General features: G+C 44.2%; 2 protein-coding genes across 2 annotated transcripts in view; one reads left to right on the top strand and one right to left on the bottom strand.

Annotated features, from left to right (window-relative positions):
• The window catches only part of plcb2 (phospholipase C, beta 2), a gene marked incomplete at both ends in the record, with an annotated part of 31397 nt that extends 23542 nt beyond the window's left edge, over nt 1–7855 (bottom strand). The window contains 10 exons of the mRNA XM_083632962.1: nt 6–152; nt 1424–1584; nt 2485–2585; nt 2914–2989; nt 3087–3140; nt 3244–3323; nt 3709–3849; nt 6654–6722; nt 7341–7418; nt 7775–7855. Coding sequence (XP_083489088.1) covers nt 6–152; nt 1424–1584; nt 2485–2585; nt 2914–2989; nt 3087–3140; nt 3244–3323; nt 3709–3849; nt 6654–6722; nt 7341–7418; nt 7775–7855 — 988 coding nt within the window. The remainder of the gene's footprint in view (nt 1–5; nt 153–1423; nt 1585–2484; nt 2586–2913; nt 2990–3086; nt 3141–3243; nt 3324–3708; nt 3850–6653; nt 6723–7340; nt 7419–7774) is intronic.
• Nucleotides 7856–12267: 4412 nt separating this feature from the next.
• On the top strand, nt 12268–13113 carry LOC310773724 (uncharacterized protein; the record flags this gene model as incomplete). The annotated part of the gene is made up of 1 exon (XM_083633660.1): nt 12268–13113. The coding sequence occupies one exon, from the start codon at nt 12268–12270 to the stop codon at nt 12958–12960; it is 693 nt and encodes a 230-aa protein (XP_083489786.1). The 3' UTR covers nt 12961–13113.
• Nucleotides 13114–14480: the final 1367 nt, after the last annotated feature.

The raw sequence follows: 14480 nt of genomic DNA, 5'->3' as shown, positions 1-14480 counted from the left end.
CTGACCTGTCAGGTATGTGTTGTGGGATGACTTGATGAAGTAGTGGGGGAGGGGCTGGGTCATGTCGTGACACTTAGCCAGCCTGTCCTGTATGACGACTGAAGTCTCTGACCCCATCAGGTAGAAGAGGAGCCCTTCTGGAGAAATCTGACCTGCAAATGACCAACACATGCATATTAAAGACTTGCACCATGACTTTCCCCTTAAATGTCCTCTTAAGTAGCTTCAAAGTTAGAACATTCTTTCCAAACTGTACAACAATGTCACAGACATATTCTGCATATATCTTCTTGCAACACCCAATTGAAGCTACAGCTGCTTATATACTGAAACATCCCAACCCATGATGCAATTTTCTATGGCTGCACCATTACAACAAATGGAGAGGGGGGGCATCTACAGTAGATGCTTGTGTACCATTTTATTCACGGCCCTGTAGTTAATCCTATTGGAGCTGCAATTAGCCAGCATAGCCTCTAGTGTTCTGTGGACGAGCTACTCCCTCCACTACCCGCTGCAAACCCCCGTCCCCCGCAAACCCACTCCCTGCCCCCCCCCCCCCCTCGTTTTTCTTGTTCTTTGTGTCTGTTAACTCCTTACATTTAACAACAAATGTTGATGTATTGTATAATATTCAAGTGTGCCTTTATTTCTATTCAATCTAGTAATAATGTTAAAAATCTTAATTTGAGTATAGAAGGTGATACCCATTCGTGTGTTGTGTTTGTCCCTTTATGTTGTTTGTTCAGAGGACCGCAATGGAAACAAGCCTATGCTTTATGTAGGGCTTTATTGTGTTTTTATCCTCGGTGATTGTCTGTATCTGTATTTGTGTTCCCTGTTTCTTTGTTGACATTCACCAAATAAAGTCAATCAATCAATCAATCAATCAAGCTTGACATATTTGATATCTTTGGAAACCTTAGGATCTCGACTAGAAGTTAAAATGTAAAGTGCTGTGGGTTTGAACCAAGCTTGGCTATGAAATGTGTTTGTAATGAGGGACCTTAGCGTGGAAGTAGTTTTACTGTAAGTGTAGACACAATGCAGTTACAATGTAGTATAATGAATTTGTCCTGCATGTCAGTCCTTCTACCATCTTACATCTTACACATAAATTAGCAAACCTACGTATGTATCTCTGTTTCATTTTCCTCAACCAGCGTCAGCCTGACAGCATTCATATTTGGCACAGGTACCAACTCAATCGGCTAAAATGACTAATTAGTGGCCAAAATGAGTGAACACAGGTTTCAGCACCATGGAGAGCTGCATTCGTTTGCTACTGAAGGAGCACACCTGAGCGGAGCTGGAATCAGCCAGGGAACGAAAGCCCTCTGGGGAGAGAGAGGTCAACTCTGTGAGCGAGGCCTGACTAAATGGCCAGTATTGTGTCTCCAAAAATGTCATCAAGGCGTCTCACCTTTGTTGGAGTTAGAGGAGGTGGGCTCATATTTGTCGATCAGAGCCTTGATCTGGTCCTGCCGCAGACGGGGAAACAGCTCCTCGTTCAGTCGAGAGTCCCTCTGTTTCTCGTTGAGGAACTTGGAGAAGTTGTCCTTGGTCATGTAGGGTTTGGTGGTGCTGGGAGGAGGCACAGTGAGCCGTGACAATCACATCATCACCGCACTTAACGCTGCCTGCCACCTGAGCCTGTGCACTGCCAGGTAGCTACTGCATAACTGGAGACCCTGACTGACCAACCATGAGGCGAACATAATGTCATTTGCACCCGATCTCTCTGGCCTTGTACTCCCAAATTGATATGTGTGAAGCAGCTTGTTCCATGCTTTATGGCTATAAATATTAGCTAAGCTGTTGAGAACAGTTCAGAGACTTTCGGTGAAATAGCTTAGGTGCTAGGTGCCTGATGGATGGAGCTTGCCACATAGGACAATGCAATGAATAGAAACACACCATTTTTGGAAATAAATTCAGTTAATGATTTCTTGATTGGGAACTTATCCGATGCTCTCTAAACTGGTACAAAATAGCAGTCTTGAACATTTAAATGCAAGGATAAAGGCGTACTATGCAGGAATGCTGTTTGTAAACACAGCATTCAGACTTGGCCCCTCCTCCCTAGCTCAACAACACCAGAAGAGCACACCCCCTGCTCCTGACCGCAGTTGCTAATTGGTAGTTCCGAGTCGACCACACCTGTGCACTGTTATTGGCTGGGGGCTACACGCCCCCTGCCCAAAAGTTACAGCCCAGGAAAGTTCCTAGACCAGGAAAATAATAAGAAAATACACACAGAGGGCAGGGTCTCTGCAGATTAATTCACCACCACACACTTCTAGTGGGTCATAAGTACGATTGAGAGGGATTTATTTTAAGAGTCTATCAAAAGTTGAGAATATCAAAAAAAATATGCTGCATAGTATGCCTTTAACCAAATGTTAAGCATGATATGTAGGACAATCTTTGGGAGACCATGATGAATAGAGGATTACTGAGCCACAGCATGCGATGATAACTCACTAGGAAGTGAAGATCTCGCAGATCTCAGGCCGAGGGCACAGGTGTGTCAGGAAGGACTTGAAGGCGGTCTCAGTGAACACATCAGGCTTCATGGTGTCATGCTGATATGTAAACACACAATATCAAACAATCAGACTCTATTGACCACTGCAAAGATATACAGTAAGCCCAAACCATGGGCCTTATCTCATTTATGTAGGTGGAGTGTTGAATTATAGCTTCATATGTGTGCGGGGAGTCGGGGGACCTCCTTTATTCACTGAACACTCAAAAACTCATGACATATCAGGGCATTGAGGGAGGAAGTGGCAGAAATACAGTAAACAAGCTTGAAAGACAGATACATTCATGGTAGTGCTGTGATGAGCGACAGACAGCCAGAAGGTGGTGGTGGTGGTGGTAGTAGTAGTACTAGTAGTACTTTCTAACCTTTCCTTTAGGGAGGTGAGCTGAGGCGAGGGCACTTTCCACCCTCTTCTTATCGGCTGGAAACATCTTGTAAATGCTGAGAAAGCGAACACAGTGAATCATTGAGAGTGTCCAAATCTAAATACTGAATACTGTCTGCTAGCCAACACTCCACAGGTTTGTGAGTGACCCACTTTTTTACAGGGATCTTGCCATCCTTGTTGGTCTGGAGAGAGATGCGGACGTACCTAGGGTTGATCACACAAGTAAAACAGGGGATTAAAATTACACGTGATATTACAATATTATGTTATAGCTATCTTATCACTGTGTAGGCAATTGTTCACTTACATTTTATCCAGGAAGACTTGTCTGCATGCGTTGTTTCTTGCAGGGTTGTAGGCAACTGCAACAATGTCACTTGCCCAGTTCTACAGTGAATTTAATCCAAAGACATAAACCTCAGTACCCAAACCATTTTATAAAAGCCTTTAGCTCAACATAAAACCCACCACTAGAGGGCATCAACAGAATCAGTAAGAGAGCATGATGCATGTTGCCTTTGAACAAAGAACAATTCTGATTTCATTAGATTTGATTAAATCCGGATATTGGAGTCATAAAGTCCAATAAAGACTAAATGGAGTCGGGACAGAGGGTGCCTTGTTGGGGGGGGGGGGGGGGGGGGCACAGGCTCATTGCACGCACACTAGCCAATGGCCTGTGACAGAAGGGAGAATAGTATCGGGTGACAGATAAGGGAGTGCTATAGTGTCAACAACATCACACAAAGGGGAATGTACAGTGGTTTATTACCTGCGTCACTTTCTCCTTGGAGGCAAAGAAGTTGTGATAAGTCAGGTTCACCATGTCTGGACCTGAGACAATGGTCAGGGTTTTAGCCAGATGGTTGCTGTCTGGGAAATCCAGGTTGAACACATTGCGGACCTTGGGGTGCTGTGAAGGGTTAAATAAAGACAATTAAATTATAGTCAAGTCAAGTCAAGTCAAGTTTATTTGTATAGCCCTAATTCACAAGCATGTCCCAGAGGGCTTCACAGAGAATATGTCTAGCTAATTCTAGCTGACACAACAGTAGCAAATTACAGAATAAAGATAACACATTGAACAATTGATAGAGAAATATAGAAATATAGGATAGAGCAGAGGAGAAAGCAGGAGAAGGGAGGAGAGCAGGGGGATGTGCGGGAGAAGAGAGCAGGGAGAGGGAGGAGCTGGGGAGAGAATGGGAAATGTGGGGGAGGAGAGAACGGAGAAGGAGAGGTGGGGAAAGTAGCAGGGGAAGGGGGAAAGAAAGAGAATGGGTGCCATGCTTTAAAATGGAATGGATGCCATGCTTTAGAAAAGTGGAGGGGGGAGGGGGGAGGGGGGAGGAGGTGGGGAGGGGGAGCAGGGGGAGTATGAGAGACTATATGGAGAGAACAGGGAAAGGAGGGCTAGCTGACACAACAGTAACAAATTACAGTAGCAATAATAACACATTGAACAATCATATGATAGAGAAATATAGACACACATTTTGCAAACGGACATATGTCGATTTCTTAGCAACCAAACTATGCTTAACTTAATTTGCTGCAAGCCTTTAGTAGTGAATCCCTTTGCCAAAAAACACATGTTCACATATAGAGCTTATGGGTGCCTCGCTTTAGGGTAGAAGGGGTGCCATGCTTTAAAATAGTGGCGGAATAGTGGGAGGGGATAGAATGGGTGCCATGCTTTGGAGTAGAATGGGTACTATGCTTTAGAATAGTGAGGGAAGGGGGAAAGAGGAGAGAGCAGGAGAGGGGAGGAGGGAGGGAGAGCAGGGGGATGTGGGGGAGGAGAGAGCAGGGAGAGGGAGGAGGTGGGGAGAGAATTGGAAATGTGGGGGAGGAGAGAACGGAGAAGGAGAGGTGGGAGGGTGCAGGGGAGGGAGAGCAGGGGGAATGTGAGAGAGGAGAGAGCAGGAAGTGGCAGGGAATGGGGAAAATTGGGGAGGAGAGGAGGAGGGGAAGGAGCAGGGGAGGGGAGAAAGAGGAGAGAGCAGGAGAAGGGAGGGGGGAGAGCGGCGGGATGTGGGGGAGGAGAGAGCATGGAAAGAGAGGAGGTGGGGGGGTGGGAAATGTGGGAGAGGAGAGAACAGGAAGGGGGAAGTGGGGAAGGAGCAGGGGAAGTGGGAAAGAGAAAGAGGGGGGGGGGGGGGGAGAAGATCAGACAAACTGACTACTCTAGACATTAACCAGAACTAACTAGGACACAGGGGATCTAGCTAATCTACAGCCTAGTCTGTAGATTATATACTGTAAAATATATAATCTAATATCTAATGAGATCTTTGAGACATTCTTGTAATAATGGGCTGTATAAGTAAACTCAACTTGGTTCAAAATATGGGAAAAATGTATGACTCATTTAAGTTTTTTTTTTTCTTTTTCCACATTTTTCTACCCATTTTCTCCCCAATTGTACTTGGCCAATTCCCCCTGCTGTACCGATCGTTGCTCCACCCCCTCTGCCAATCTGGGGAGAGTTGTAGACTAGCACATGTTTCCTCCGATACATGTGCAGTCGCCAGCTGCATCTTTTCACCTGACAGCCAGGAGTTTCACCGGCAGGACGTAGGGCATGGGAGGATCACACTATTCCCCCCAGCTCCCCTCCCCCCGAACAGGTGCCCTGACCGACCAGAAGAGGCACTAGTACAGTGACCAGGACTCATATCTCACCGGCTCCCCACCCAGACATGGCCAATTGTGTCTGTAAGAACATCTGACCAAGCTGGAAGCACCGCTCCCGGGACACCTGGGAGCAAACGCCCAAACATGCAAATTTGCTGACCAGGGCATGCAAAATATGTGCATGTCACACACACACGCACACACACACACACACACACACACACACACACATGCATGCACACACGCACGCACGCACGCACGCACACACACACACGCAAACACACACACGCACGCAAACACGTACGCACGCACACACACCCAAGAAAAAACCCAAGAGCAGAGAAATGGTTTAGACACCATACATCTGCTACAGACCACCAATCATGTCTATTGTTAAGCTCAAAGCACAGAGCTGAAGCCAGCACCAAAGCTGCTTTCCCAAAAGTCCTCAGGGGCCCCTATAAGAGGATGTGCTGGCTTCCAAGTCCTCAGGGGCCCCTAAAGAGGATGTGCTGGCTTCCAAGTGCACCCCAACAAGGATGTTGCAGCACTCTGTGCCTCGAGGGAACACATTTCCCCTCTGAAGCCTCAGTGGGGGGTGGGCTGCATGGGGACGGCTGCATACTGCAACTCTCTGTGGAGGCCGGCGATGGGTGGGAGCGAGGAGTGAAATGGAGCTGAATCTCAAACTGTTAAACTCAATCAGGTCTTGACAGCTGGTAGAAAGGAATCAAAATAAAATAAAAAATGCTGTGTATTTATGTTTGTTTATCTGTAGGCTACACACATGCATGTGACTGCATGTGTGTGTGTGTGTGTGTGTGTGTGTGTGTGTGTGTGTGTGTGTGTGTGTGTGTGTGTGTGTGTGTGTGTGTGTGTGTGTGTGCGCGAGTGTGCACGTGTGTGTGTCCTGGGTGTCCATTGCCATTTTTGCAATGCAAATACACCAGTCCTACTAATGCATTAAGTCGTGCATCAAGTGCATGGAGAGATTTTGACAATCAGGGAGACGACGAATACACCATTCACCCATCAGACAGCAGGGAAAGCTTAACTGCATTAATACATAATAATACTCACTTTAGGAAGTTTTGCATATTTTCCTGTCCTGGTATCTCTGATGGTGGCAACATCCAGGAATGTTGTTTCCTAGAAACAAGAAGCATAAAAATCATCTCCAATACATGTAGACGCCAATCCAAATATGGACTGAGATTCAAGTCATCTATTGGCAGCATTAAAAGGCTATGGGACTTATTTGGTTGGTGTGAAGAATATTTGATTGTGAAGGTTTGGAAATGCTTCACTGCTTTTCAGACTAATGTACTGCAAACCAGAAGGTGCCTCGATGAGAAAGTGAGAAAGAGGGGGGAGAGAGAGAGATAAAGAGAGAGGGGGAGAGAGAGATAAAGAGAGAGTGAGAGAGAGGGGGAGAGAGAGATAAAGAGAGTGAGAGAGAGATAAAGAGAGAGTGAGAAGAGAAAAGGTGGATCTCAACCGAGTTTGCATCACAGGGAGAGTTCAGCTGCACAGGATGGTGCTGGTGCAGGTCCCACATCAGCACCAATCAATCATCTCCACAGGCTGCTGGGAGCAGGAGGCGCAATGCAGCTCTCAGCAGTCCAGATCCTATTCACATGTGTGCACATTACTGTTTAACTTTACTGCAATCCAGATCCGATTCACATGTGTGCACATTACTGTTTAACTTTACTGCAATCCAGATCCGATTCACATGTGTGCACATTACGGCTTAAATTCGGTTACCTTGCTTTGGTTGGTCCAGTAGATGTAATAACCTTTAGAATCCACCTTCATGGTGACAGGGATCGTCTTTGTTGAATCCTGGTTTTAAGTGAGGGAAATCAATTTATTACAGTCCATCAGGTGCATTATACCTCTGTTATAGAGCTGCATAATGCTGAAAATGTTGAATGATGGTAATTTGTATTTTCCAGTAACTGAACATCAGTGACAGAAGTTTATCACACATAAAAGTTACTTAGTAACATCTCAATTGTGGAATTTTACTGAAAGAGAAAAATACATTTCCATATTACTCGTCAGGCGATGCAAAATGAGTCACTTTTAGGATTGCAGCACAGACTTGATGAGCAGTTTACATGGTAATTCCTGGATTGATTTTCAATAATCAGTGCCTCCTTGAATGAAGCAACCATTTTCTATCAATATCTACTCACCTCTGACCACTTGGTGAACCTGTCTCCTTTGACCAAGTAGTCTTTGACCTCTGGAGGCTCCAGAGTGTATCTTTTCTTCATTTTTCTGCCCTTATAGTGTGATCCTTTATTCCAGTGTAATATATCCAATACAGATTTATATAACCATCTGCCAGCTTACCCCTCCATCTCTGTCCAAAGCACGCACTGAACAGGACTTCAGCTGATAACCTGAGACTGTTCAGAGGACGCACCCCAAGAAATATGCATTGCAAATGAAGGTGACAATAAAAATAGGTAACATGACTAAAGGTGGATGTGCTGCTGCAGAGCTGCCTAGAGTCAGGACTCCAGATTGAGCAAATTGTGAAGAAAGGGTAGACCACTGAACACAGTTTCAATGTTCATTTAAAGACGTGGTTTTCACAGTTGTCCTCCTTTGATTTCAGTTCCCTCTGTTACTTAATTCCTGCTCCATTAAACCTGTTTAAGTTTATGGCTATCATCAAAACAACCAAACTAAAACGGAAGGGAACAGCGATGCAGGGGCCGGCTGGGCCTCTGACAAACTATGGATGTACAAATTTGTTTATGAATGGTTGGGGGCAGGACTCGATAAGCCTAGGCTTCTTCCGGCCCCTTTTCAAACAGTTTGCTCTTTATTCTGTTGGAGTTTACATATTTTTCCTTTTGCTGAAGTCTATTGGACTGTTAATGAGGTTTACTTGTTTTTCATTTTTATGTATTGTTTTAACTGTTTGAAATACATTTTTTATTTTTTATTTTTTATAATAATCATTACTCCATTTAGCTTAGCTGATTGCTTCCTTAGATGTTATTACAGAATCTAAATAAACATCTGCATTATGGAGCTTCATATATACTATTATTCACTAAACAGCAAATCATCTCCATTCAATGCTGGACAACGTGTATGCCTATTATTTTGCTAAATGATACCGCAGCCACCAGGGTCATAATTAAAGTGTCTTATGTTATTGGGACGACGGGGGGAGTGACTGCTGAAAGATAGTTTCAACAGAGTCTCCCTGCCATTTGGATATCATGCAAATAAACCTTTAGACCGTGCAATATTTAATGCAAATAGCCAAGCATGCACAAGAGCAGTGGCACCAGCTAAATCACGACACACTCAGTTTATGTGGGAAAGACCCATTTGATTTTTGCAACAACCCTTTAGCACTTAACAGGGAGAAATGCAAATATTTTCCATGAAATTTTCTCAACCATGATCAATACATGTTATGCTGTCATGCAGGGATGCCAGGAAGAAAAAACTGCTTCAGCTCATCACCACCTCCCTTCCATATCCACCATTTTGGGAAAGCAGTTAAAATAATCCTCTAAACACGTCTTTGTAAAGCAGCCATCATGCTCTTTGCTGATAGCTACACTGTGGAATAGCTTAGTTTTGTAACTGCCAGATACAGAAATGCACCGTTACTCCTTCAGGCCTCCTCTTTGTAGGGATCATATACAATGAAATTCATGTTTATTGACATTTCAGTGAGGATTTTGTGATACGAGAAACTTTCTCTTTGGCCATTGCAAAATGGTTAGATGCGGGGATGTAGCGGAGGTTACAAATAGACAAATAGATGACAAATAGAAAATATCTCTCATGTCATGAGTAAAAGGCAGAGGTGCTGACATTACTAAGTAACTCATCTACTAAACATATCTCTCACTGGTAAATAGCCAGTGGAAAACAATACTAATGAACTAAACTGAAAATGTGGAAGTAATGTTACAAAGCAACAACTGAAAATTGAGCTTCTTTCACGGTTGTAGGCTGGTGACAAAATAAAACTAAAGATGATGTGGTGATGGGGAGCCGAGCCACAGGCCTACACCTGAAAAGACAGGGGGGGTACACCTGGCAAAAGGAACACACAAATAGGTTCTAGCAGGGGCAACTACATAGACATGTACAAGTGAGTCCATATCTGAAACACTTGCACCTTCCTGTACATGCCTTGGTGCACCCACATTTGGTCAACTCCCAACAATTCTCCGCAATAGGTGGAAGAGGAGTCCAGAAGATTTTCCACTCCTCATCCTGTTTCATCCATCCCCAGTCGGATGGGCTCTGCATTTGTGGCTGTCGCTTCAATGCCTGTCCCCACACGTATCTGGCCTCATAAGATGCATGTTTGGCATACTCTTTGAGTGCTGCTTGAGTTGGTGGGATCAAGTCATATGGTCTTTGCTTTCTGGCAAAGAGATCAAGCCTAGCCTCGTTTACACTACAGTTGTGACATCACTGGACCTGTCATACATTAGCTAGTACAACAAATCTCTCCAAAGCTTGCATGTCGCTATCATCCACCGCAGAGGGGCATTCGCTGAGTTTTGCAAATGTGTTTGAGACCTCATCACACACCTCCCATGTTTTCCAGGCAGACTTCTTTGATTTGCCATGAAAGGCTGACACAATATCACAACCACTGAAGGCATGGAAGAAGATAATACCACATGTTTTCTATGGCTGAAACCACATCATGTATTGGAATCGATCTTATCACCCATATGTCATCATCATCACCATCCATATATCACCAGTGTGCACTGGTAGTGGAGATATTCACTCTTGTCTAATGTACCTATAATCAATAAATCAACACAACTGTATTTTGATGTTGTGTGTTCTTTTTCATAACATAGAATTGCTTTAGCATCATCTAAAACATATAAAATAAAATGACACTAAATCCTCTGATGAAAAAAATCCAATATTTTTATATGAGAAAGGAGATTTTTTTAAAGGATGCAGTAGGCGACCATCTTGTATCACCAACTAAACAATTACATCACTTAACTGCTCCACTAAGGTGGTGGCCATCTTGAAAATGGCAGCCATCTTGAAATTTCAATTAAGTGACCCATGGAGACTGCTCATGCCAATTGTCATGCTTGTATCACCATGATTATATCACTTATGCTCCCCTGATAGATCAACAAAGCATCTTAGTCATGATTTTACCATTACAGTGGCCATCTTGAAAATGGCCGCCATCTTGACATTTCAAGTGGCTGGTAGCATTTTCTTGTCAAGTGACCCATGGAGACTGCACATGCCAATTTTCATGCTTGTATCACCAACTGAAATATATCACTTATCTGCTCCACTATTATAGCATGAAAGACAAGCAGAAAAATGTATAGGATGAGTCACATAAACAATGTTTCTGCTTACAAATGGCCCAGGTCAGGACAACTTCAAACAAACAAAAGTGTGAAGGAAAAACATATGGATGGATACAGTAGGCTATAAAACATGTAGAACTAAAATAATTAAATGTCCTCTAGCAAGTTTTATAAAAAAAAACAAAAAAAAACGAATTTGTTATTAAAATTGGCTAATTAAAAGCAGTCTGGGCAATTATACAATGTGTCCAATGCTGGCAGATCTAGTGTGGTGCTTATGTCTATATTAATCTCTGCGAAAAAAATCGTCTTGTGTTTTGTTAATGGCAATATTTCTAATAAAGGCATAAATAAATGTTGTTGCTGCTTCTGTTTATTAGAAATACTGAATTATGATCAGCAACTGAGGTCATAGCTTGGTCAAAAGTTCCCTTCTAGCAGTGTTTGTTCACCTGTATGAAGGACCAACTCAGGCGCTGTCCATTGTGCTGAAATGATGGGCTGCTAGCCTGCTGCTGACCAAACAACAGGTCAGAGCTGATGCCAAATCAACTGTCTTTATTACTAGCTATCAATTGGGTTGAGTTGTCTTATGTAATAAGATACAGTACTTCCCTACTGATTAGTAGACTGAGTCAGAATTCATCACGGGACTGCACATGATTGGCCCACATCTTCTGACTTGGCTGCAGACTAACACGCTGTAGGCTGAACTCTCCATAGCATCACTTGTTTAAATGTCCACCCCATCCCTCTGCTCTCTGTGCAGCAGCGTGTGAAGGAGATGTGTGTTTTCTGTGATTTCCTCAGTCAGAGCATCTCCATACAGGCTGCTGCACATGCTGCTTCTTTAAGAGCCACCGCCCGCCCCCTCTTCTGTATTTTTAGCTGAGCCAGCCACTTCATTTGCTGGATAAGACATAGGCTACAGTTGTGTACCGTATGATCTCACTTAACCGTTTTAATGACATCGAATCTTATACTGCGGATTCGCCGTGGGCCTCCCTCCAGCCAGCTGTTCCATGGAAATGTCGTAAGGATACACACATGACACATCGGTGGCTGTCGGATGCCGAAACGCGCAGGTTACACCAGTCAGTGGATGCTTGATGTCCATGATGAAACGCAATGCTGCACTGGGTACCGAAGATTAGGCGCAGTGCTCCTGATGAGATGAACTACAGATCAATTTAACCGCAAAAATACTCCGGTGGTGCGGACGGTTCCAGGTGGCCCAGCATCTTTTCCCTCAATCTCCTGGTTCCCGTCTTTTCTTGGACTGTGGATAACAAGAAGCCTTCAAGACGGACGGGGTGGTGGAGCATCGAGGAAAAAACAGGGGCAATATGAGAGAGCGGGACTTCATGCCCAATATGGAGAGGGGCAAACCTGCTACTTATACGGGGGACAAAAAGGCTAAGATGGCTGCTAAGACTAACAAGAAGTGGGTGAGACTAGCCACGGTATTTGCGTATGTATTGTCCGTGTCCTTAGCAGCCATTATACTGGCAATCTATTACAGCTTGATCTGGAAACCGACAAGCGCATCCTCTTCTACGGGGAAGCCGGGGGTGCCGGGGGAGGTCACCACCACCGCAAACATCTCAACTAACATTTCCACCAGCAACAATGTCTCAGAGTCGAACTCTACACAGACAGAGGTGTACTCTGTGAACCAGACCAAGCATGGTGCGAAGCCCCACAGCCAGGAGTTCCGGTGGGAGAGAGCCGAGACATCAGCTCTCTCTCCGGACGGTGCCGGAGCAGAGATTGCGCACTCTCAGCAGCAGCAGCGGCAGGAGGAAGGACCCTACGCATCTTCCCACGGCCACAAAACCGCAGCAACCGCGCAGAGATCAAGCTCTCCGGGTAGAGACACATCTGCACCGCCTAGAGCGAGCGGTTACATCGCGTCTGGCACCGTGCGTAATGAGGGCGAGGAGAGGGACCAAGCGGCTACAGATGCTGCTACCACTGTGTCTCCTAGTGGCCAGGCCGCCTCCGCGACGGGCCAAGCTGGCCTGCGCAGGGGCGACTGACTGATGAGGCCTCCACCCCCCCCCACACACATATCCTACTAGGAGTGTTTCACAGACTCAATGCCGCGGGTCGGATAAGGTCTTCTTCAAACTGGTTGTTTTGTAGAGCGCCTATGGAGGATGGATTGCACATGCTTCATCATACACGTCCTATTCTGAATGGCCCTGACTGAGAAATGATGGCCCTGAGAGCTTCTTCAACGATTATAGACCCTTCTCACGGGGGCCATTTTGTGTCGAAAAGGCAGGGTTAAAACAGGTGCAAGCAAAACACTAATGAGGGTTTCAAAGTTCCATGATTGGAATGTGGAAACCCTCATTAGTGTTTTGCTGGCACCTGTGTTTATTCTGCCTTTTCGACACAAAATGCCCCCCGTGAAAAAGGGTCTATTATACCCCCCTTCAACAACTATGCGTTTTTTCTTCCTTTTAGGCCAACTGTATGCCTTAAGTCAATGTGTGTCTACTTTACCTTGGACAGCTGTTTATGGACAATACTGGTATAGATATTTGTCAGATAGAACAATAACAACATAATGGTCCCACGCTTTTGATTTGCAGGACATGAATATAACTCACAGGCATAGTCCTTAAACATCACTGCCATTCACTGGCTAGCTGGTTATAAACAATACTGCATTATTGCATTTTACATCAACTATATTTTAAAATCTGGATTCCAAGTATAGAGGAACATGCATTATTGAGTTACGCTCAGGTATGTGCATATAACCATGTAAATGTATTGTGTATTTGGTAATGTATAGGGCAGGTGTACATCTTTTGACCTTGATGAACTTTTAGTGTAATTAGATACTTTTTATTAAGGTTAAAGTATGTATAATAGGTATACATATCACAAGGTACAAATAAACATCCTTAGAAAATGATTGATCTCTATGATTTATAATAGAGCATTATGCAAATTGTCAATTCACCAGTGTTGTATGTTATCGCTGCTAGTTTAGCTATTTAGAGCAATAATATAGAAAATATTAAAATAAATGTGTTTTTAGCTAATATCTTACATTTGTTTCCAAAAAGTCAGATAACGAATTGTGATGCACTGTGGGCTATTAGACTGTAGCTAGAGAGTAACAGATCAACCTTAATATTCAACTCATCTCTCACTGAGCCTTAACAGATTTGAAAAAATAGGCCGACTTAATAATAACCATGCCAGTACAAAGAGCCCTCAATTTACAGCCATCTTGTGACCTGGGCATTTCATCAAATCAGTGTGTTATAGCAGGACACCCTGAGTTAACGCAGGCTTTGTGAGCAGAGGAAGAGTCTGCTCCTCTTCGTCTCCCAGTCTGGCCACAGTTCAGACTCTATAGTCACTGCAGCTCACAGCAGCACTTCACACACACGTGTGTTTGTGTGCTGAACTATGAAGTGGAAATGTGCGTTCTATCTGAGTGCTGAGTATAGCATGTGAGGGAGCTGTATCTTTCTATCTGAGTGCTGAGTATAGCATGTGAGGGAGCTGTATTGATTTGAGAGCTCTGTTGTGTACA

Source organism: Poromitra crassiceps (genome assembly GCF_964638095.1).
Source record: "Poromitra crassiceps genome assembly, chromosome: 3".
NCBI classification, from domain to species: Eukaryota; Metazoa; Chordata; class Actinopteri; order Beryciformes; family Melamphaidae; genus Poromitra; species Poromitra crassiceps.
Note: the sequence above shows the minus strand (reverse complement) of the source record. Positions and strands in the feature narration are given on the sequence as shown.